Source organism: Leiobunum rupestre, chromosome 3 (genome assembly GCF_980474605.1).
Source record: "Leiobunum rupestre chromosome 3, qqLeiRupe1.1.hap1, whole genome shotgun sequence".
Lineage (NCBI taxonomy): Eukaryota > Metazoa > Arthropoda > Arachnida > Opiliones > Sclerosomatidae > Leiobunum > Leiobunum rupestre.
Window position 1 is genome coordinate 22,642,053 of NC_143386.1, and position 22,133 is coordinate 22,664,185.

Below are 22,133 nucleotides of genomic sequence, written 5' to 3' on the forward strand. Positions count from 1 at the left end.
GTTCTTTGTTATTACATAATAAAGCTGACAATTTGGGTGGTGGGAGATAAATAGGATCGAGACCTACTGATTTAAGATTTTTGGCTATTTTTTGAGAGAAGCCAGGATAAAAGGGGATACATGCTGGGATGAAAGATTGTTTACGTTCTGAAACTACAGGAGCTAGAGTTGTTTGAAAACTGACGGTATTAGATAAATTTTTTGATATTTGTATTATTATGTGATTTATTTGGGATTCCGAAAAAGAATGATTTAAAGCTGTGGATTTAACTAATTTTAATTCGGAGGAGAGGAAGGAAGAATTTGAGGAAATGGTGAAAGCGCGGTGAATTAATGTTGATAGTGCACTTATTTTTTGGGAAGGATGGTGGCATGATTTCGCGTGTAAATAAGATAAGGCATTGCAAGGCTTACGATAAACTGATGTTTCAAATTGGAGGGTGGCCTGGTTGTTATGTATCAGAATGTCAAGGAAGGACAGTTTGCTGTCTTCTTCAGTTTCTATGGTAAATTGAATGGCTGGATTGATTGAGTTTAAATGATTGTGGAATTCAGAAAGACAAGCTAAGCTATGGGGCCAAACGCAAAAGGTATCGTCATAAAATCGGAAAAAAACATTTAGGTTTTTTGGGGGCAGAACTGAAGGCAAGTAATTCATCTTTAATCATAACTTGATCATTTGTTAATGTATTTTCTAAGAGATAGATTCCATAATAAGAGTAATGATTTCAGTAATAAATATACATATTTAAATATTTTACCTCATTTAAATTTAAGATGTTTATGAACTCAGTTTACAATTTTAAAATCTACGATAACTCTAATTATTTTCATTTGTAAAGTAATTAAAAATCTTGAAGATTCTTTCTTCATATTATGCATTTTATTTTCAAAACTATTAAACACGTGAAAAAAATTATTTTGCAATTTGCTTATTTAGCAACCGGGATATAAATGTGGTTGATGTTTCAAAGTATGCAAGCTCTTACTCGCCTCTTAAAGAGACAATTGATATAAACGTTACTCTTATATGATACTGAGGGAGACCTTACCCCATCTGGCGGTAGAAGATGTTATTAAACTTTCAAAAATCTTCTTCCAAATGGTTGTATTCTGACTTAATATTATACTTTTATTAGTTTTTTTGCTATAATTGTTACATTTGCATATAAGGGTCAAGTGGAAAATGATTTTTAGGCAATGACACTTATTGAAAATCAAATGAAATATATTTTCAACAATGGAACGACAAAAGAGAAAACAATTTTGAGTCAAATGTAAATAGGCAATTGTAAAAACCTTAGGTGTTAATTACTTTTTTATATTTCTAAAATGTGAAGACTTTACTTCAAGAAATTTGGTTGTCTAACTAATAAATAAATTACTATCCCAAAATTCTTCCAGAATTAAACAAGCGTAGCCAAGAAGTAATTATGGAACCACAAATTGAATTTCCACGAATCTAAAAATTCGGTTTTTGCAATATAAAGTTTGAAATGTCAATGTACTTGTGTGCGGAAACTACTGAGTATCAATTCAATTTCAACACAATTAATGAAAGTTATGAAATAAAAAAATCGTGTACAAAGAATTGAACCTCATTTCTGTTACATCTATGAGAAACAATAAATTTTGAATCTTAAATTCCATTTGGGCCAGTCATTACTTTAAAGTTGGGACAATTTTGGTGTACATGTATTTAGAAACCTTTTGAGACCGTGAGCTGAATATATTATTTAATCGTACATTTTCAAGTTCAATTAAGACGCTATTTAATAACTTATCATAAATAAATTTGCATTTATTGAAAATAATCTGTATATCTACGCGCCAAAAACAGCTATCACAATTCAACCTTGGTGTCGCCATTTATCTAAGACGACGATAAAGAACTTTTTAAAACGTCAACAAATCTCTGGGAAAGACGAATCAGATATTATTAATGCGTTCGTAGAGTAGCAACAAAAAAAAAGATGTTCTCAAACTATTTTGCTTTTTTACTGGCGAGTTTAAACTTGACAACTCTAATAACAATTGTTGTAATTGTTTTAGCCATACTCTTTTATCCAAGATTGAAGCATATCGGGTACAGGTTACCTCCAGGTCCAGTGTCTCCTCCAATCGTCGGATATTTCCCTTTCATTAGTAAAAAAGATCCACATTTGGATCTTGAGAAACTTCGAAATAAATATGGCAACATTATTGGGTACGTGAACTTTTATTATATTTAACCTAGGCAATAAATTAATTAATTAAAAAAGATATTGTTAACAAATAACAAATACAAATAAAAGTAATGAAGATAAATAATTAATAATAACATAATTAAAAAATAATTAAAAATAATAAAAGTAATGAAGATAAATAATTAATAATAACATAATTTAAAAAAATTAATAATAATAAAAGTAATGAAGATAAATAATTAATAATAACATAATTTAAAAAAATTCATAATAATAAAAGTAATGAAGATAAATAATTAATAATAACATAATTAAAAACAAATAATTAATAATAATAAAAGTAATGAAGATAAATAATTAATAATAACATAATTTAAAAAAATAATTAATAATAATAAAAGTAATGAAGATAAATAATTAATAATAACAACATAATTTGTAAAAATAATTAACAATACAATTTATAAAAATAAATAATTAATAATAATACAGTTTATAATAATATAATTAAAAAAATAATTTATAATAATATAATTAAAAAAATAATTTATAATTATAAATAATTAATAATATAATTAATAAAAATAATAATTTAATTAATAAAAATAATTATTTAATTAATAAAAAATAATAATTTAATTAATAAAAAATATAATATAATTTATAAAAAATAATAATTTAATTAATAAAAAATATAATATAATTTATAAAAATTAATAATTTATAATATAATTTTAAAAAACTAATAATAACATAATTTATAAAAATAATAATTAATAACATATTTAATAAAACTTATAATTAAAAGTATAGTTAATAAGAAAAAAATGATAAAATTTATAAAAAATAAATGAAATTAAATCTTCATTCAGAGGGCACTACAACGGTACAAATTGTACCAACAGGGTAAAACACAACAAGAAAATATTTACAACTGAAAACGACGATAACAGTTACATATTGTCAAAATTAAACAATTTTCAAAATACTGGAGTATTTAAATTAAAAATATTGATTTGGTCGTTATACATATGGCAAGTATAAGTTTGTTCTACATGTATATGCCAAATCGGAGAAAGGGGTTTGGTTTTACAAAATGTAATTTTCTGACGGGTACTGTGGTTTGCCGTGTGAAAATTTAAATAGGGGGTTAATTCAGTTATATGAGATCGATTACTTTGTGTCCAAAGAAAAATAATTTATCGTTTGTTAAAAAATAATTCAATTGTTTCGACACTTAAGTAGTTAAGGAGATAAGTATAATGGTATGTTTTTTTAAAGGTGTGGGGTGAGTTAAACAAGCTTTCTCCGCACTCCCTCAATTCGGTCGAAAGGATAATTAGCACAACCACCCCATGACAGATGTCAGAGGATAGTATAAAGTACGAAAGCAATTATTGGATTTTAGCACCAGCACCAATCGAAGGAAACCAAAAAGCAGGCGCCACAATTGACCTACTAGCCAAGAAATGTGCTCTTGGAAAAAGAGGCCACTGTTTAATAGCGAGCCAAGGTCTTTTAAAGTGTGCGTCCGAGGGTGAGGATCACGATTCACGTGCTAGTTGAAAAATATGGAGTTCGATTTCCCCCGAGTTCGAATCGTTTATGAGAAAATGGTTTTGGAGGCACTAGTTGCGAATGTTTGCGAAGGTCGGACTGCGTAGCTTGGCAGTTCTCTACACGTGTTATTGTTTGGTACAGTTTGTTCTGATAAATATCAGTATGCTGTAATTAAATTAAATTTTAAAATCATAAAAATACAAATTCAATAACAGTGGACCTAGGGAAGAGCCCTGTGGCACGCCACAACTATCACCGTAGCAAACATCCGTAACGACACCATTGCATTAGTTTTATAATATTTCGCCTATCTCCGAGTTAATCCTCGAACTAGCTCAGGAGATTGTTACGTACATTGTAGTCCATATTTATATAGATTTTTGAAAGGTTACGGGTGTGACACATGGTCGAAGGCCTTGGATAAATCTAAATATATGACATCGGGCTGTTGTTTGTTTTAAACCTTTGTCGGAATGCTAACTAGGAAGTCCATATGATTCGTTTCCACACTTTTCCCTTTCGAAAATTCACATTGAGTGGGATTGGGAAAAGCGCTGAACCAGGTTGACAGATATTTGCGCATGATGCTGTCAAATAATTTTGCAGACACACAGATAAAAGAATATCAGACTAACAATAACGAATTTCCAAAGTCTGGGAAATCTTTTAGTTTGAATAAATAGATTAAAGATAAATTCGCGGAGAGGGACCAGAATGTCTTCGCATCTTTTTATTTCAAAAGCAGGGATTTTTTCAACTCCAGTTGAAAAGGTCAATTAAGGTTTAATGATAGCTTCTTTGATATCAGACTCGTTTAAAGTCAGATGGCTATAGGTATTTGAATAATGAACTGCCTGGTTGTAGGAAATGTTTTGGTTTAAATTAATATTGTCAACGGCAATATTTGAAAACATTTTGGGAAGTTAAACAGCCATATCGCGTAAGCTTTTGGTCATAATATTATAATCGCGTTTATTTATAGTTTTAGAACTTGAGCGTAAATCCCAATTATTTAATTGCCCGTCCGTTTACATTTTTACCTCTCCGAGGGTACTTTGTACCCTGGAGGGGTATTACAATCACCGTGTCTGTCTGTCTGTCTGTGGGGCTGTCCGGGCGGCGAACGCGTTCGCATTTTCGAGGCAAAGGGTAATCACTGCGTTTCTTAGAATCAGGGAAAAGGTTTTTCCAAAAACGCCCTCTTTTGGTCATTGGGTGAAGTATAATTTTTTAATCGGGCGGGATTCGAACCCGAACCCTCTTACACGACAGGTGGTTCTACCACAGAACCATGGATACAGATACGCTTCACTGAAAATTAAAAACTCTTCCGAGGAGAGGTATATTTTGGCTTGCCAACTTGTTAATGGTTATACTAAACAATTTTATATAATTTATAAAAATAAATAATTAATAAAGAAATGATTTATAAAAATAAATAATTAATAAAGAAATAATTTAAAAAATAAATAATTAATAAAGAAATAATTTAAAAAATAAATAATTAATAAAGAAATAATTTATAAAAATAAATAATCAATAATTAAATAATTTATAAAAATAAATAATCAATTTCAATTTAATTTATAAAAATAAATAATCAATAATAATATAATTTAGAAAAATTAATAATATATTATAATAAATTTTATAAAAATAAATGATGAGTAATAATATAATAAATAAAGATAAATACAAAATAATAATGAGTAATTACAGTTCCAAATACAAAATAATAATGAGTAATTACAGTTCCAAATACAAAATAATAATGAGTAATTACAGTTCCAAATACAAGTTTCCTTCTAATAGTTTCCCAAATTAATATTTTCTTTAATACCTCTGCAAACCGAGCAATTTCGTTTGACGCTAATTTCGCCTTTATTGGGCTTAGCGACTCTCCCTCTCTTACCTATTGTTATTTTCTTTAAAGTAAGGACCATTTCCCATCAATTTTACCCAAAACGTTGAGGTTTGCCTATCTAGTTGCCAATACTTTATTTTTGTATGTTTTATTTTACTCGCGAGAATTCGTGGGAATTCCACTTTTAATTTAACAGGGCGACCTAATTGGGATCGCCCTGTCAAAACGTTTGCGTCCATACATGGTGAACTTTTATAATTTATGGTGGCCGCCGCCGTGGCGCCACTTTTGACATTTCTACGGACAAGTGATGCGCGGGTCAAACCTTTGATGACGCCGGACACAGTGGCTGATCCCACGGTCAGGGATTGGTAGTTACTCTTTCCCGGGCTTCTCTCAGAGGTCATGATTGGCCCGAATTACGGACGATCTCTAAGACCGCGTTGCGACCTGGTTTAAATACTCGGACTTAGACATTTTTCAACAGAATAGAACTCTGGAAGTCAACCAGAGGAGACGACCTCCAGATATAAAGATCGGAAAGTCGCAAAACTAAAATTGGGACATAGTCCCAGTACGGGTCGCGTAGACCGCTCGTTTTAAAAACGCGTGAACCCGATTTCGCGATAAAGAGTCGCCATGTGTACATAATATGTGAGTGCGTGATTCTCGCTAACCGACATCGCCAGTACTTCCATCAAGGAGCCTGCAGCATCCACAGTCTCTGGACCATATCGTAAAACATTTTTTTATTTTCATTTATGATATCAATTTTGTATTTCGATTTATATTTGGCTTCAGGCTAACTGGCGCCTTAATGTGACGCCTTTGGCATTATTGGACGTAGTCCTCCCTTTTATTTTTCTTGTGTGTTATATTTCGCCCATTGGGCAATGTTATTCTTAAATCTTTATTAAATGTTTTGTTTTACTTGGCAAACCTCAACCCCATTGTTATCTTTTAGTATAAGCATACCCCTAGACAGACTAACTTTAATAAAAAATACCCCTAGACCATTTTAATAACCTCGCTCACCCCAATAGTGAAAGTGACGCGAGTCCCCGGGCCAGTCGTTTTTAGTTCGATTAATGTAGCGAAGGTAAACATACGTTTAACCGACTTCCCCTTTTTACCCCTTTTTAGAACGTAGTTAATGATTAATTAGGTTAATGGGTAAAGGTATGAGTCGCCATGTGTACATAATATGTGAGTGCGTGATTCTCGCTAACCGACATCGCCAGTTCTTCCATCAAGGAGCCTGCAGCATCCACCGTCTCTGGACCATATCGTAAAACATTTTTATTTTCATTTATGATATCAATTTTGTATTTCGATTTATATTTGGCTTCAGGCTAACTGGCGCCTTAATATGACGCCTTTGGCATTATTGGACGTAGTCCTACCTTTTATTTTTCTTGTGTGTTATATTTCGCCCATTGGGCAATGTTATTCTTAAATCTTTATTAAATGTTTTGTTTTACTTGGCAAACCTCAACCCCATTGTTATCTTTTAGTATAAGCATACCCCTAGACAGACTAACTTTAATAAAAAATACCCCTAGACCATTTTAATAACCTCGCTCACCCCAATAGTGAAAGTGACGCGAGTCCCCGGGCCAGTCGTTTTTAGTTCGATTAATGTAGCGAAGGTAAACATACGTTTAACCGACTTCCCCTTTTTACCCCTTTTTAGAACGTAGTTAATGATTAATTAGGTTAATGGGTAAAGGTATGAGTCGCCATGTGTACATAATATGTGAGTGCGTGATTCTCGCTAACCGACATCGCCAGTTCTTCCATCAAGGAGCCTGCAGCATCCACCGTCTCTGGACCATATCGTAAAACATTTTTATTTTCATTTATGATATCAATTTTGTATTTCGATTTATATTTGGCTTCAGGCTAACTGGCGCCTTAATATGACGCCTTTGGCATTATTGGACGTAGTCCTACCTTTTATTTTTCTTGTGTGTTATATTTCGCCCATTGGGCAATGTTATTCTTAAATCTTTATTAAATGTTTTGTTTTACTTGGCAAACCTCAACCCCATTGTTATCTTTTAGTATAAGCATACCCCTAGACAGACTAACTTTAATAAAAAAAATACCCCTAGACTATTTTAATAACCTCGCTCACCCCAATAGTGAAAGTGACGCGAGTCCCCGGGCCAGTCGTTTTTAGTTCGATTAATGTAGCGAAGGTAAACATACGTTTAACCGACTTCCCCTTTTTACCCCTTTTTAGAACGTAGTTAATGATTAATTAGGTTAATGGGTAAAGGTATATATGTCGTTACAGGTTCTAAAACAACGCATTATTGAGTCAATTATTACTTGTAAGCAATGAATTAAAACAAAGCTGCTAGGTAGGGAAAAAACCATTCTTTATAAGAAGAAACGTTTAAAACAATTCGTGCAGAGCTCTTTCAAATAAAACAAGTTTTCAAGCCCAAATATAAATCTCCTCGGAAGAGTTTTTTTAATTTTCAGTAAATCTTTATATGTATCCGTGGTTCTGTGGTCGAACCACCTGTCGTGTAAGAGGGTTCGGGTTCGAATCCCGACGATACTAACGCAAATTTACAAAGGTCTTATAAAACATCCTATGACAAAAACAGGGCGCTTTTAGGAAAACCTTTTCCCTAATTCTAAGAAACCGCGTACGCAGCGATTACACTTTGCTCCGAAAATGCGAACGCGTTCGCAGCTCTGACACACACACCGACAGAAACGGTGATTGTATAACCCATCCGAAAATAATTGGAAGTGTTTTCTTTTTTTAGATTTTACGTGGGTAGCAAATTTATGGTGGTATTGAGCGATTTTAATTCAGTGAAGAAATCGTACAATAAAGAAGAAATATTGGGCAGAACCGAAGGCTTCTTCAGAGTTTCGCCAGATTTTAAAAGTATGTTTTTAACAATCTAACTCGCGATTTTTAATTACTTAACAATGATTTATATTCAAATTATTAGAATTATCGTAAATTTTCCAATTTTAAACTGAGATTAAAAAATCTTAAATTTAAATGAGGTGAAATATTTGGTATGTATATTTATTAAATAATTCATAACTCTTATTATGGAAACTATCTCTTAGAAAATACATTAAAAATGATCAAGTTACGATTAAAGATGTTTTAAATATCAAGTGCTTAAACAGCTTTGCAAAGATAGTTTGAAAAATCATTGGAAACGCGCTTTGAAACCTAAGAGGTTCTTGCTCGAAGTTTTTAAGTAACCGAAAAATATCTAAACCAAAGAAAGACTTCTCAAAATCAAGGAACCCAAACTAGAGGTCAATAGTTTTCGGGATCTTAAACACTCTTACAAGAAATATAAAAGAAATCGATTACTAAGCAATTTCCACACCACCTATTATTAATTTTACCAAAGTGTACTTTAAGGTATTATAACTTATGGTTTTTAATTGTATTTGAACTTAGGGCATAAGCACAGTATTGGTTATAAAGGTAACGCGGAATTCCCCAAACGGAATTTTAAGAGGCATTTCTCACTTACAAAACTTGATTTAATTTTGCTAATCTACTCAAAATATTATTCTTTAAAAATGTTTATCACTTTTGATTCTACCAAACTGTACTAGATATAAATCTTTCAATATGTAAATCTAAAATATTATATTAAATTTTAAAAATGCTTATCAATATTATTAAAATGCTAATTCATTAGAAGTAATAAGTCACGAGAGAAAGAATTTTTTTTGGAAAATATGCTTTAAAAGCCAATTAAAAGAGACAAATAATTAAAAAACTAACAGTAAAATGATTTTTTTTTGTATTAGCGACAAGTGAAAGACCAACCAACCAGATGAGTTAGAAAAGAGAGAGCAAATAATTGTTTTGGCACTCATTTGAAAATAATATTCGGATTATAGCTCCGATCATAAAGATATGCCCAAAATTTCCGCTGCCTAACATACTATCAATTGCAAAACACTTTTCTAATACAATTTTATCTCTGTAGTGTATCTAAAACGTTGTTACTTAATTTTTAATAAGGGACAATAATTCCAGCTATTTACATAAAATTTAATATTTTGTAGACATGGCTGACTCAAACGGAACGACATGGATCGAACAAAGACGGTTCGTCGTCAACACATTGAAATCACTTTTTGGGCCAAATCACTCAACAGTGGAGGAATTGATTACGGTAACCTGCACTATCTACAAGAGCGTATTATCAAACTTTCTTTGAATCTTTAAGAAATAATGTCCTTAGAAGGAAGCAGCCCTGCTTAGTTTCTCTTTGAACGGTTCTTAAGAATTTCCATAAACTATTAATTGCTGGCTCTTAATGATCTCCAATAAGATCACAAAGAATGGGGTTCCACAAATGTTTTTATTTTCGACTAATGCTTTCGAAATATTATAAATATTAAAATATATATAAATTGATAAGCAGTTTTGTGTATTTTACCAAATTTTGAAAAATACAAATTAAATACAGTATATAACAAACAAATATCTATATTGTATGTACAAAAGAAGTACTTTCTAAACTTAAAAATAGTAATTTAAGAGCTTGTGATACTAGAAGATATTAACTAAAGGGTTGCCCGTCATTTTTACCTCTCCGAGGGGACAAAGTCCCCTAGGAGGGGTTATACAACCACCATGTCTGTCTGTGGGTCTGTCTGTCAGGCCTGCGAACGCGTTCGCATTTTCGGTGCCAAGTGTTATCACAGTTTCTCGAAGGGTTGGCAAAACCACCGTGTGACGGTGAGCGTTAACGGATTCATTTGCAGTTTGGTTTGGATGGTGTTTTACGTTTTTGTAATGTTTATGCGTAGGTTGTGATTGTTGAATTTATTGTGTTTGTGTTCTGATGGTTGTGCATGTTGAGTCTGTTGTGTTTATATGGGCGTTTTCTCTCCAACTTCTTCTTAATGACTTTGGGACGGACCGAGTGCTGAGTGTAATACTACCTCTCAACGTCCAATGGCAGGGTTTCCACCAGTTGTTCACGGTATTCGTCTTAGTATCAAGTTACGATCGCATCGGGTGGGATTTGAACCCGAGACCTCCTGCTTGGCAGGCGGACGTTCTACCACAGAACCACCGAAACTTGTTACGCCTTATTGAAAATTAGACCTTCAGCTTTATCGGAAGCGTATTTAATAGAGTACGAAATTTTGGTTTAATTGAAATAGAATTGAAATTGAAATTATTGCATCGATGAAATTCTAATTTAGCGTTTCTCTATTGATTAAAAACAAATACGCCACCCAGGTTTCGAACCCAGACCATTCGGCTTGGCAGTCGAGCACTCTACCACAGAACCACCGATAGCTGCTTAGGCTCACTGAAATTAAGACACGCATCGTAAGCATAATAGGTAATAAAGTCTTTTTTTATTAATGAATTTATGAAGGCCTAATCTGGTTTTTTTTTTACGAATGAAATTTTAAAGGTTAAATCTTGTTTTAGTGCAGTCAGCCGAGATAAGAGGGTTAAAGGGTAGACCCTGTGGGTGGTCCACTTTGTTAGTTTTTGTTATTTATTTACGGGTATTATTAACGACCTATATATAGTTGTATTAATTCAAAGACGATAATTTAACGTTTATTGCTTTAAGAGCTGGCGGTTAGTCAAGTGGCTCTCTGTGCTTTGTTGATGGTAAGGTTTTTACTTGTAAATATATTTGGTGTGGATATTTGGATATCTACGATTTCTAACGCAGTCAATGATTTCCTGGGTGTGCGAGTCATTATATGATATTGGAAATTGGACGGCATTGGTCTTTTTCATGCGGTATGTGTCACAACGTCAACTGAAAGTCTACGAGTGTTGAAATAAAATGAGCGTTAAAGATGCGGCAAGTATTTCGTAAGCGAGAAAAATACAATTACCATCTGTAGATTTTTCTTTCATTAAAATTTGCTTAGTATTATATTCAACTGATAAACATGTACTGTAAAAAGGGTTAAATTCAATTGTGCATTGTTTTAGTAAGTCTAACTCGCTGTTGTAACTACTTAATTTATAATATTCTGAATAAATTAAACTCGATTGTTTCGTCTCAATTATTTAAATTAAAATTAAAATTTTATACCGGGCAGGGTTTGAACCGAGGATACGTTTTTCGTGTCGAGAAATTAATACCACTAGGGACCATTCTTCCGAGGAGAGGTATATTTTGGCTTGCCAACTTGTTTGTTTAATAATGTAGACTATATTTTATCCAAGGCAAGAAATTTTGGTTATATCAAGATACAATAAATCGTAAATGTTGAAAGATTTGTGAAGATCCATGGAGAATAATAATTTTATAAATTTAAGTGGAGGAAACACATGTATGTAATGAATAAAACTTGTTTTTATTTAAGAAATCTGAAAGTCATTTTCAAGAATGTGCCGTTGAAAGGCACTAGGAAATATATTATTGATGACAATTGTATGGTATATAAATTTGATTGTGTCTGCAAAAAGCCATATGTCGGTGAAACAAAGCGCCCCCTAGGTACAAGCATCAGTGAACAAAAATATTGTATAAAAACTGGCGACCTGAATTATGGTATGGCACACCATAATTAGAATTATAAAAATGATGAAAATCTTGAAATTTTGTTTAATGAACCATAAATTTTATACAAAGAAACGGATTATTTCAAAAGAAAATTGATAGAGGGTGTCTATATCAACGACATAGGGAAATTAAACTTGGGTGAAACCGTGGGGTGCGTTCGACAGGAATTTATTATATCAAAGATTGTGTCGCTGTGTAATTTATATCAACCCTGTTTGGTATATACAGGGTGTTACGGATAAGAGTACCGAAACTTTCTATATGCATTCTATAGGTCTCTATGGGTAAAACCTGGCTAATAAACATGGGTCCTAAAGTGCTTCGTTTCAGAGATATGGGCTCCCAAAAAACTACCCAAACAAACCAGACACAGCCTTAAATCTGGCAAACAATATTCTTCCTTGAACCAAATGGTTTTCATTAAACTATCAATAGTTGTTTTTTATCCGTGAGGCGAGAAGCTTTAATAACAAGTGGCAAAAGTTCATTAATGTACTTTTAGAAGTAAAATGAGTTTGAAGACAAATACAAGCCATTTTAATTTATTGATACGATTTTAATTATTAAATTTAAAGATACACATTTCTTGTATTTCTCTTAGCCGTCTATCTACAGACTCAAACGCCAGTCAATCTGACACCAGTCTTTTAGGAATCTACTGCTGTTTGAATCTTTGAGCTTCTAACCCATTTTTCTTGAGCCCGTCCGTGCAATAAGGCTTACTAAGCGTTCCTGGACCCATGTGCCATATTCGCTACATTATTAGATAATTTTAAAACCATTCCTTAAGAATTTGTATGACATTTGTATCTTTAAATTAAATAATTAAAATCGTATCAATAAATTAAAATGGCTTGTATTTGTCTTCAAACTGATTTTACTTCTAAAAGGACATTAATGAACTTTTGCCGCTTGTTATTAAAGTTTCTCGCCTCACGGATAAAAAACAATTGATAGTTTAATGAAAACAATTTGGTTCAAGGAAGAATATTGTTTGCCAGATTTAAGGCTGTGGCCATTTTTTTGGGTAGTTTTTGGGAGCCCATATCTCTCAAACGAAGCACTTTAGGACCCCCTGTTTATTGGACATAATTTACTCAGAGAGACCCATAGAATGCATATAGAAAGTTTCGGTACTTTTATCCGTAACACCCTGTATATATTATTGTTATAATTTTGTAACTTTAGTTTTTACAAAGACCCTCGGGTCGAAAGCTCAACCTATGAATGAGTTAGTTTTTATTTAATTTTTAATGATTTTATAAATTTAAAAATTTAAATAAAAACAAGTTTTACTTATTACATCCATGTGTTTCCTCCATTTAAATTTATAAAAAAAAATACAATTAATCATTGCCACCGAGCTGGACTGGCTGCCTTGGCTAAATACACCCTCCGCGGAAATAAAAAGAAAGATACTTACTCGGCAAATAGAAATGATTTGAAGAAACCATTAGCTCTTACACAGAATATGGTGGATAATTTATCATGAACTTCACGAAAGTCGTTTAGTCCCTCTTAAAATCCGGTATTTAGATGGTTTAAATGGAACACATAAGTTAGGTCAACTTACTTTTCGAGGCCAGGCTTAATGGCGACTAGAGTTTAGCTCAACACTTTTAGCTCAAGGTTCTTAAAGAATCATCAGGGCCACAAATTTTCCCCTAACATTCCCAGTGTGTACTTATAATATAATTATATTAATTTAATCCTAAATTAATTAATCTTATATTAATTAATCTTACATTAATTTTAAATTAATCTTAAATTAATCTTAAATTAATCTTCAATTAATCTTAAATTAATCTTCAATTAATCTTAAATTAATCTTCAATTAATCTTAAATTAATCTTAAATTAATCTTAAATTAATTAATTTGTTTTAAAATAATGTTATAATTTTAAAAAGCTCATTAAGTAAGAGAGCTATCTCATAAACTTATGCCAAAAATAATATTTGCAAATATGAAAAACACGGAATCCCCAAGTTTCAAACACCAACAAATATATTATCTTTTCGCCTATAGGCTCAGGTATTGCCTTGAGTATTAGCCAAAATATTTATCTGATATTAAATCCTTTTCACAGGACGAAGTAAGGTTACTCGTCAACAAAGTGCGAGAGCGAACTGACAAGGATAGAATGTTCATTCGATCAGCCATCACTCCATCTCTCAACAACATTATCTTCAGAATCATCACTGGGACGCGCTTCGAGGAGGAAGACGAACTGATGCAACTACTGACTTACTTCGAGGACGCTGGTGCCGTGACATTCACCAACCTCTCCGTTCTATATTGCTTCCCGTGGCTGGCCTCCATCTATTTGAAACTTAACGCCAAATTGAAAGAGTGCATTCAAGCTTCGGCAGACTTGGCGAAATGCCTTAAGTAAGAAAACGAACTAAAAATCAGAATGTAGGTCCTTTAGAATTGCACATTTTATTAATTTACTATTACAGTTTCAAGGCTCAAACTTAAGCAAAGGGTTTTGAAATATATACATTTCCATCTGATAAATATGTACATCAATTTACGAAAAGTTGACGAAAATTGAGTACAATTATTTTAAAACATTTATGAAATAAATCTGTCTTTAAACTGCTTTGGTAAATGGAATTTTCTTTTAATGATCAATTGGAGACCAGTTCACTGCGCAATAAAAGTACTATTTTTTGGGTTTCAAAACAAAATAAAAAATTTATTATTTTTCAGTAAAAACAAATTGATGTGTAGGTCCTTCATAAGTAAAAACAAAATTGGTATAGGCTAAGACAAAAAGGCACATGTGATATAAACTCGGATTTAAAACCTGTATAAACTAAATGTATAAGGAAGTTGCAGACGACCTTTGGATTTATATATTTAAGGCTGACACATAGTAGCTGTGTCAAAATTATTTTGAATGAACAGACAGTTGTCAGACTTTCGAATTAAAAGTCGATTGATAGTTTGTAATAATTTTTACTGAAGTAAAGTATACGCACTAAGCCTATAGGCTCAACTAGAATTATAAAAAACTGAAATTCAATTTTTTTAGAACTTTAATTGACGAACATCTACAAAACTTGGACGAGGACAACCCGAAAGATTTTATAGATCATTATTTGATACGACTTTCCAAACCAAATGCTCCCGAATCCTTTGATCGTAAGTAGGCCATCTATCTCCCTTTTACCTCCACCTTTAAATAAATTTGGCCACTGAGGGGGTCACTCTTTGTTGCGGTTGGCCGGGGACACTGGAGTAGGCCCAAATGATGAAGACCTCCGGTGATATGGATCTAATTCCAGGAGCACCGTGCTTAAAATCCGACTAAGATGTTGCGGATGGCTGAGCTATTGAGCCCCTCTAAATAACGAGGGCCCTGAAGGACCTCATTGTGTCCATTGACCCGAGGACTGCTGTAAAAACAGTAATGAACAACGTTTTAAAATTTAAATGTTGGGGAAATATTGACCCTGCACGTACTAGGCTGGAAATCTTGTAGACGAATTTAAGCACCTTTAAATTAACCTGAAATGTTAGGTAATAACCCTTGTAGGTGGATTTTTAGTACGAATAAATAAGAGCCTCCAATTTAAGCTAGAATTGTAGTAAGAGACTAAGCACCTCCCAAATAACCTGAAATTAAAGAAGAAGTCATTGTAAAAAATAAGCTATTTACAGAGGATAACTATATTAACAAAGACCAACTAAGGTTGAATTATAAAAAAGTACATAAGTTCCTCACAACCAAGCTGCAAATGTAGTAGAAATATTTTAGGAATCTCATAAAACGTGGAATTTAAGTAAAAATTAGTAAAGAACTTCCAATCTAGGCTGCAATTTTTGTGAGAGTATATTACCACCTCCCAACTAGTCAGGAATTAAAGAAGTTAACTTTTAGGCTTGGCTACTAATAGAAGTATATTAGCAACCTCTCAAGTCTCAACTAGTCAGGTATTAAATTTAGTAGTTCCCATTTTAACTACTAATAGAAGTTTATAAGCACATTTACCAAATTTTACAAAAAGGTTTTAGTAGGATAAAAGATTTTCGAAGTGAACCAAGGACGACGGCATTCGAAATTTTATTTAATAAAACTTTTGGAAAAGTGCTCATTTGATTTAAGATATAAAAGTGCTGGTTTATCGTAGATAAATTCAAATTTGTATTGCAACTTTGAGTCAAGTCTAAAACTAATTTATCTCGCCGTGTATCCAACTTTATTGCAAAATATGCCTTACATAATTCCATAGCAAGATTGATTGGTTAAACAAATCTATAAAGTCCATACGTCACAGCCGCGATTATCAAAAATATAAAGCGTTAATCGAATAGAAATTACCAAACTTATTGCACCATGATTTACATTTGTATCCTCCATTTTATAAAATGGCGTTGTTTTTCTATCGAAATCTAAAAATCTGTTTACATCGTCCGGATAATGTGATGTAGAAATTTTAAGATTTATCGGCGAAAATATATGGCAGTTATCACGCCATAAGTTTTACAAATATTTTGTATTATACCTAAAATTTCCACCTATTTATTCAAATTAGCTCGAGTTCACTCAAAATGGTTTTTATTCCCCCTATTTGTCCAAAGTAATCCAAAAATGTAAAAATTACTATTTTTTTTTAATTTTTTTAAAAATAATATTCTTTTTTGATTTATTGAAGTTTTGCACAGGGGAGGGGGGACCCTTAGAAATTGTAATTTTCGCATGTCATTTTACGTAGACTTTTTCTAATTTTATGTTGTCAAATTTTTTTTAACCTAATGATACGCGTATGAAATTAAATCATGAATTATATCAATATTTTCTTAAGAGGAAACTAAAAATATTGAGGTCCGCCATTCTTGCGCTAATTTTTCCTTCTTTTCCACCAGATGGAAATCTGAATGCGAATTCCATAATTCTTCTTTTCGCTGGAAGTGACACGGTGCGAAATACGCTGGAATGGGTTTTTATTATTTTGGCCAAATTCCCCGATGTCCAAGAGAAACTGTACAATGAAGTGTCGGACCACTTTGGAAAGCAACACGTGCCGTCGTGGACTGAAAGGCTAAAAACCCCCTACACCATGGCTGTGCTTATGGAAATCACCCGATGGCGAACCCTCACAGTACTCAATTGCCTAAGAGAGTAAAGATTCTTATTGCGACTTAAATCGGATATTATTAACTTGAGAAATCTGAGGAAAAAGTAGTGAGAAATCAAACGAAACATTTCTGGGGCTTCAGATTTTTCAAGATAAAAGTAAATTCAAAAATCTGGATATTAACGGTTTTGATAATCCAAAGAAAAATTTAAAAAAAATTTAAATAAAAGAAATGTTTTCAATATTTCTTATGATAAATATCGGAAATGTTAACACATATTTTCAATTCTTGAAATACATTGGAAATATGTCTTTATTTTTTTATATTTTTGAAGCATAATTAAAATTTGAGACGCCGTATTAATATTTCAGATTTGGTTTTAATATTTCAGACATCATATTAGAATTTGAGACAGTGGTTACTATTGAAACCCATTTTTAATATTTGACATGCCTTAATTACATTTGAAGCACATTACTAATATTTAAGACGTTTTTATAATATTTAAGACGTTTTCATAATATTTAAGACGTATTTATAATATTTAAGACGTATTATTAATATTTAAGACGCAATATTTAATACACATTTTTAACATTTGAAACACATTTTGTTTATTTGAGACACATTAATATTTAAGAGACATTTAAATAAAACAAAAACATCTTAAACATCAAAAGTACAGTGGGGAATTTATAAATAATTAGGCAACAGTTAAATTTTTTCAAGTGGGTAGCCTTTGGACTATGTGCTTTATATAATATAGTTGTGATATGGTTTTCAGAACTAATTCTGATATGAAGATTGAAGGCTACGATATTCCAAAGGGGTCGTTAGTCATGAGCAATATTTGGGCGTGTCACATGAACCCGAACGACTGGAAAAACCCGTCCGAGTTCTGTCCCGAAAGATTCCTCTCAGAAGACAAAACGAGAGCTCTGCAGAAGGAAAATCTCATCCCGTTTTCATACGGTAAGCGAAGACGATCCCTATCACTAAATTGAAGATAAAATATCTTATCAGCCACTTAAATCGAGATCATTCTAACCGTCACGAACATAGAACACGTTAAACAATATAAATTAAACATAGATTTAACGAGGACTATGTCCCAACATAGCGAAAATGTTAAATTTCCATTTACGGTCTGAGATAGACGAGTTCGAAATTAAATCACGCGAGTCTCGCATTACGAGAAAGTAGGTTTCTAAAATGATGTCAATTATATTTTTTATTCGTTTGGTCCAGCAATATTTATATTTATAATTGTTTTGTTGTTAGACACCTTGCCACTGTAGTCTTTATATCAGAAATCTTATGACCATCTTAAATTTGAAAATTCTCCGTGAAGAGGGTTTGAAATAATCTGTTTGAACAAACAAGGGAGGGATTATCGGAAATAAGGAAATAACTACCTTTTTTATCACTTGGAAAGTAACTGAGCAGTTTTAATGTAATTTTGAGAAAATTATCTTCGACCGATCAGAGCAGCCCAAATTTAATTAATATAGTATACTATTTGTAGGCCGACGAGATTGTCCAGGTGATAAATTGGCCATGATGCAGATCTACTTGGTCACGACCGCTTTGATTCAGCAGTTCAAATTTGTCCCACCAAAGGGTGGACTCTCCTTAGAAACTTACGTTAAAATCAACGCGCAATCTAAACACCCTTACGTTAAAATTGTTTCAAGATAAAATTTTCAACTATGTTACTTAATCTCATGTATACAAGAAACATAATAAAATTGTAATATGGTATCGACATGACCGCGCCTTTTGTCAAAAGCGTAAAACTCTTTTTTCAAGTACCTCCTGGTTAAAAAAATGCAATTAATTTCCATTATTTTGCAAAGTTTCGACTGAACGAAAATTCTTAGATACTCGTAGTTTCGTCGAATTGTCGGCGCACGAAATTTTTATTTCATTCGTCCGAACGGTGGTACAAATGTCCGAATGATCATTTGTCCGAATGCCGGAAAATAGGATCGTATGTCCGAAAACGTATTTCATTTGCCCGAAAAATTTATCACAACTTTTGTTGGTGATTTAGTCGTTCAATTTATGTTAACTTTACTGGCGAATTTCATTTGTTCATTTAACGCAATTCCCACTTACTACATCGGCCAAAGGAAAAATGTACATAATAGGATAAAATGATTAGACAAAAAAACAGCAATAATAAATACTAATTTAGCGACAGAATTCGGACAAGTGATGCTACCGATTCGGACGAATGAAACAAACAAGTTGTCCAATTGGAACAATTGAAACCTTTGTTATTTCGGCGGTTCGGACGATTGAAATTCGAACAAATGTACCTACCCCGAAATTTTGTTTATGGTTTTTGCATTTGTATATTTTGCGTTGCCACCACAGATCTGAGAGGCGCGCCTTTTTTTGCTAGGGATCTTACCTAAAGAACACTTTGGGATTATACTCCCTTAAACAGATACATTAGGCTTCTTCATTGAAAATACTATTTGGGTACATTTTCGAGATTTGAAAATTAAGCGTTCTCATGCTTAAAATAATACCCTAATCATTTCGCTAATTCACCTTCTGTAGTTTCCGAGTACAAAGCTAAGTCAGAGCAATTCCGGTTACCCTTTAATGATTACAAAAAATAAAATGTTAGAAAATTATGCCTAATGTTGGTCGTCTTTAAACTATGTTACTTTCATGTACAAGAAATATAATAAAATTGTAATATGGTATCGGCATGACCGCACCTTTTGTCAATAGCGTAAAACTCTTTTTTCAAGTACCTCCTATTTAAAAATATGCAATTAATTTCAATTATTTTGCAAAGTTTCAGCTTTAGGTATTTGAATGTCATACCAATAACGCATCAAATAACTTTTTTAACATTAACAGATTTCACGGGTCTTTTGATTAAAAAGTCAATTTATCTAATATAGCTAAGATAATTTGCATCAATTGTTTATTTTCCAAAATATCACCACAATTCAATGGAACGATGGGGAAATGATTTGCATTTCATTTCTCACTACCAAATTTTGGTAGCTTAAGGAGATACAAAAGGGGTCCCATCAAATTTGAAAGACGTCTCAAAAAATTAAAAAATGGATAGATCTTAGTTTAAAAGCGCGGCCCAAAGTTAAGCGGCTGCAGTACAATCCTCTATGAAGACGTAAAGTTTTCGTTATTTAACTATTACGATATTACATGAAACTTTAAGTAGAGGGGAACATCATCATTATTTAAATAACCCATTGTGTACAATTAAATAAAAAACATTATGATTGTGTATTTGTTCCCTTTACTATATGGCTAAATATTAAAATGAAAATTCATTAAACGTTGGCTTCCCCAAAAATACCAAAACAAAGAAAGATGTTGAAGGAGAAAAACAAAAACAGATGGCGCCTCTCAATCGTAAGAGCTGCAAAGGATCTATTGGTAATATGAGGTTGTGATTGTTTCGCTATATCGGTAGTAGCATCTGCATGAGTAACCCTTTCTTTCCACTATTGCTTTTTTGGAAAGTCTTCGTAGAATTTCAGTTTTAAGGAAATAATTCTGAGTTGGAAAACGGTAGTCGTGTTTAGTTTCAGCTGGTTCAATGGTATTAGCGCCTTTCTTCGTTTTAAGGTGGCCAACAACCAACTCGGAGATCACAACAGCAAACGAAATGACTATTCCATAAAGATACACAATGAAAACCTTTGACAAATAAGGCATCGTGAAGGAATTTGATTCTTCAACTTTAACGTCATTATCAACAAGATTTTTCCGTATACATTGAAATCGGTGTGTAAATCGTTAAGTGCGTTAAGTGTAGATTCGAAGTATCTCACGACCCTGAAATTAAATGATAATTATCTTTATTTCTTAGAAAAAAAACTTTGGTGGCACAGCTTTTATTTAAGTGGTGACTAGGACAATTTTAAACCTTTGATATGTAATAAAATGATTCAAAGAATTAAGAAAAAGTCAATGAGAATAAAAGTGACACCAATGCACGAAATGGAAGAAATGAGTGTGGAACTTATCAGGTTTGGCCACTTCTGTAGAACAATGAATATAAAGGCAATTATTTTGTAAACTTTACATAGTACATGTACGTAGGGCAGAACTGCCTTGCATTTTATGTTATACGATGGACTATAAATCGCTTAAACGGTTATAAAACAAAATAAGTCGTCTTACTTGTATTTGCTTATTGGTTGTTACGTGATTTAAACTTAACTTTAAAAAATATATATTTATAACATCTTATCTTTAGATACGTTTTTCAGATACCTGATTATAAGAAAAAAAAGATAAATTAAGAAAATAAAAAAGTAATAATTTTAACAAACATTAAGTCTTATATTGTCTGATAGCCTGAGCTCTAATTATTCTAGAAAATTTTGAAACTCTTGTTTAATTTAGAGTTTAAAAGGGCACATTAGACAGACGAAGCAAAGACTCGAAAAACGCGTGAATACTACGATTAATGTTCATGGCGCGTGACGTCACTTGACGGAGTTTCGACCACGGCAACAGCCCGAATTAAATGATACGGATCTTTAATAGTTTTCAGCTCAGCTAATCCTAAAAATATGGCTGTGCAACAAATACATCCTTATCAATTTGAACTTGAAAGATATAGTGATTCTCATGAGTCAGAAAATTATAGTTTTTAATCATATGATTACGAAGAGTCAGATGTTTTGTTATTGCGTGAAAAGGTATCATTCCAATTTTCGTTCATTATTTGTAGATCATTTATCTCTAAGATCATATGATCTTTTGGAATACGGGTAACTCGCTAACATAAAAAAGGTTTAGAAAGTGACGTCTTTTTGAGGTCGAGAGAGTCAGCTTACCGTTGCTATAATGGAAGGGTTTCGAGGGGGAAGCCAAAAAGAGGTTTGAAA

The 22,133-nt window shown here is 32.3% G+C and overlaps 1 protein-coding gene across 2 annotated transcripts; it reads left to right on the top strand.

Moving 5' to 3' along the window:
• Positions 1 to 1,961: 1,961 nt before the first annotated feature.
• LOC149949828 (cytochrome P450 2J4-like) lies at positions 1,962 to 19,869 on the top strand. Of its 2 annotated transcripts, XM_090169312.1 has the most exons (8): positions 1,962 to 2,206; positions 8,394 to 8,518; positions 9,676 to 9,785; positions 14,249 to 14,550; positions 15,200 to 15,309; positions 17,035 to 17,290; positions 18,032 to 18,219; positions 18,773 to 19,869. In XM_090169312.1, the coding sequence occupies exons 1-8, from the start codon at positions 1,974 to 1,976 to the stop codon at positions 18,943 to 18,945; spliced, it is 1,497 nt and encodes a 498-aa protein (XP_090025438.1). In that variant the 5' UTR covers positions 1,962 to 1,973; the 3' UTR covers positions 18,946 to 19,869. The 2 variants fall into 2 exon arrangements, with proteins under 2 accessions (XP_090025438.1, XP_090025439.1); XM_090169313.1 differs by lacking the exon at positions 8,394 to 8,518 and having other exon boundaries at positions 2,069 to 2,206.
• Positions 19,870 to 22,133: the final 2,264 nt, after the last annotated feature.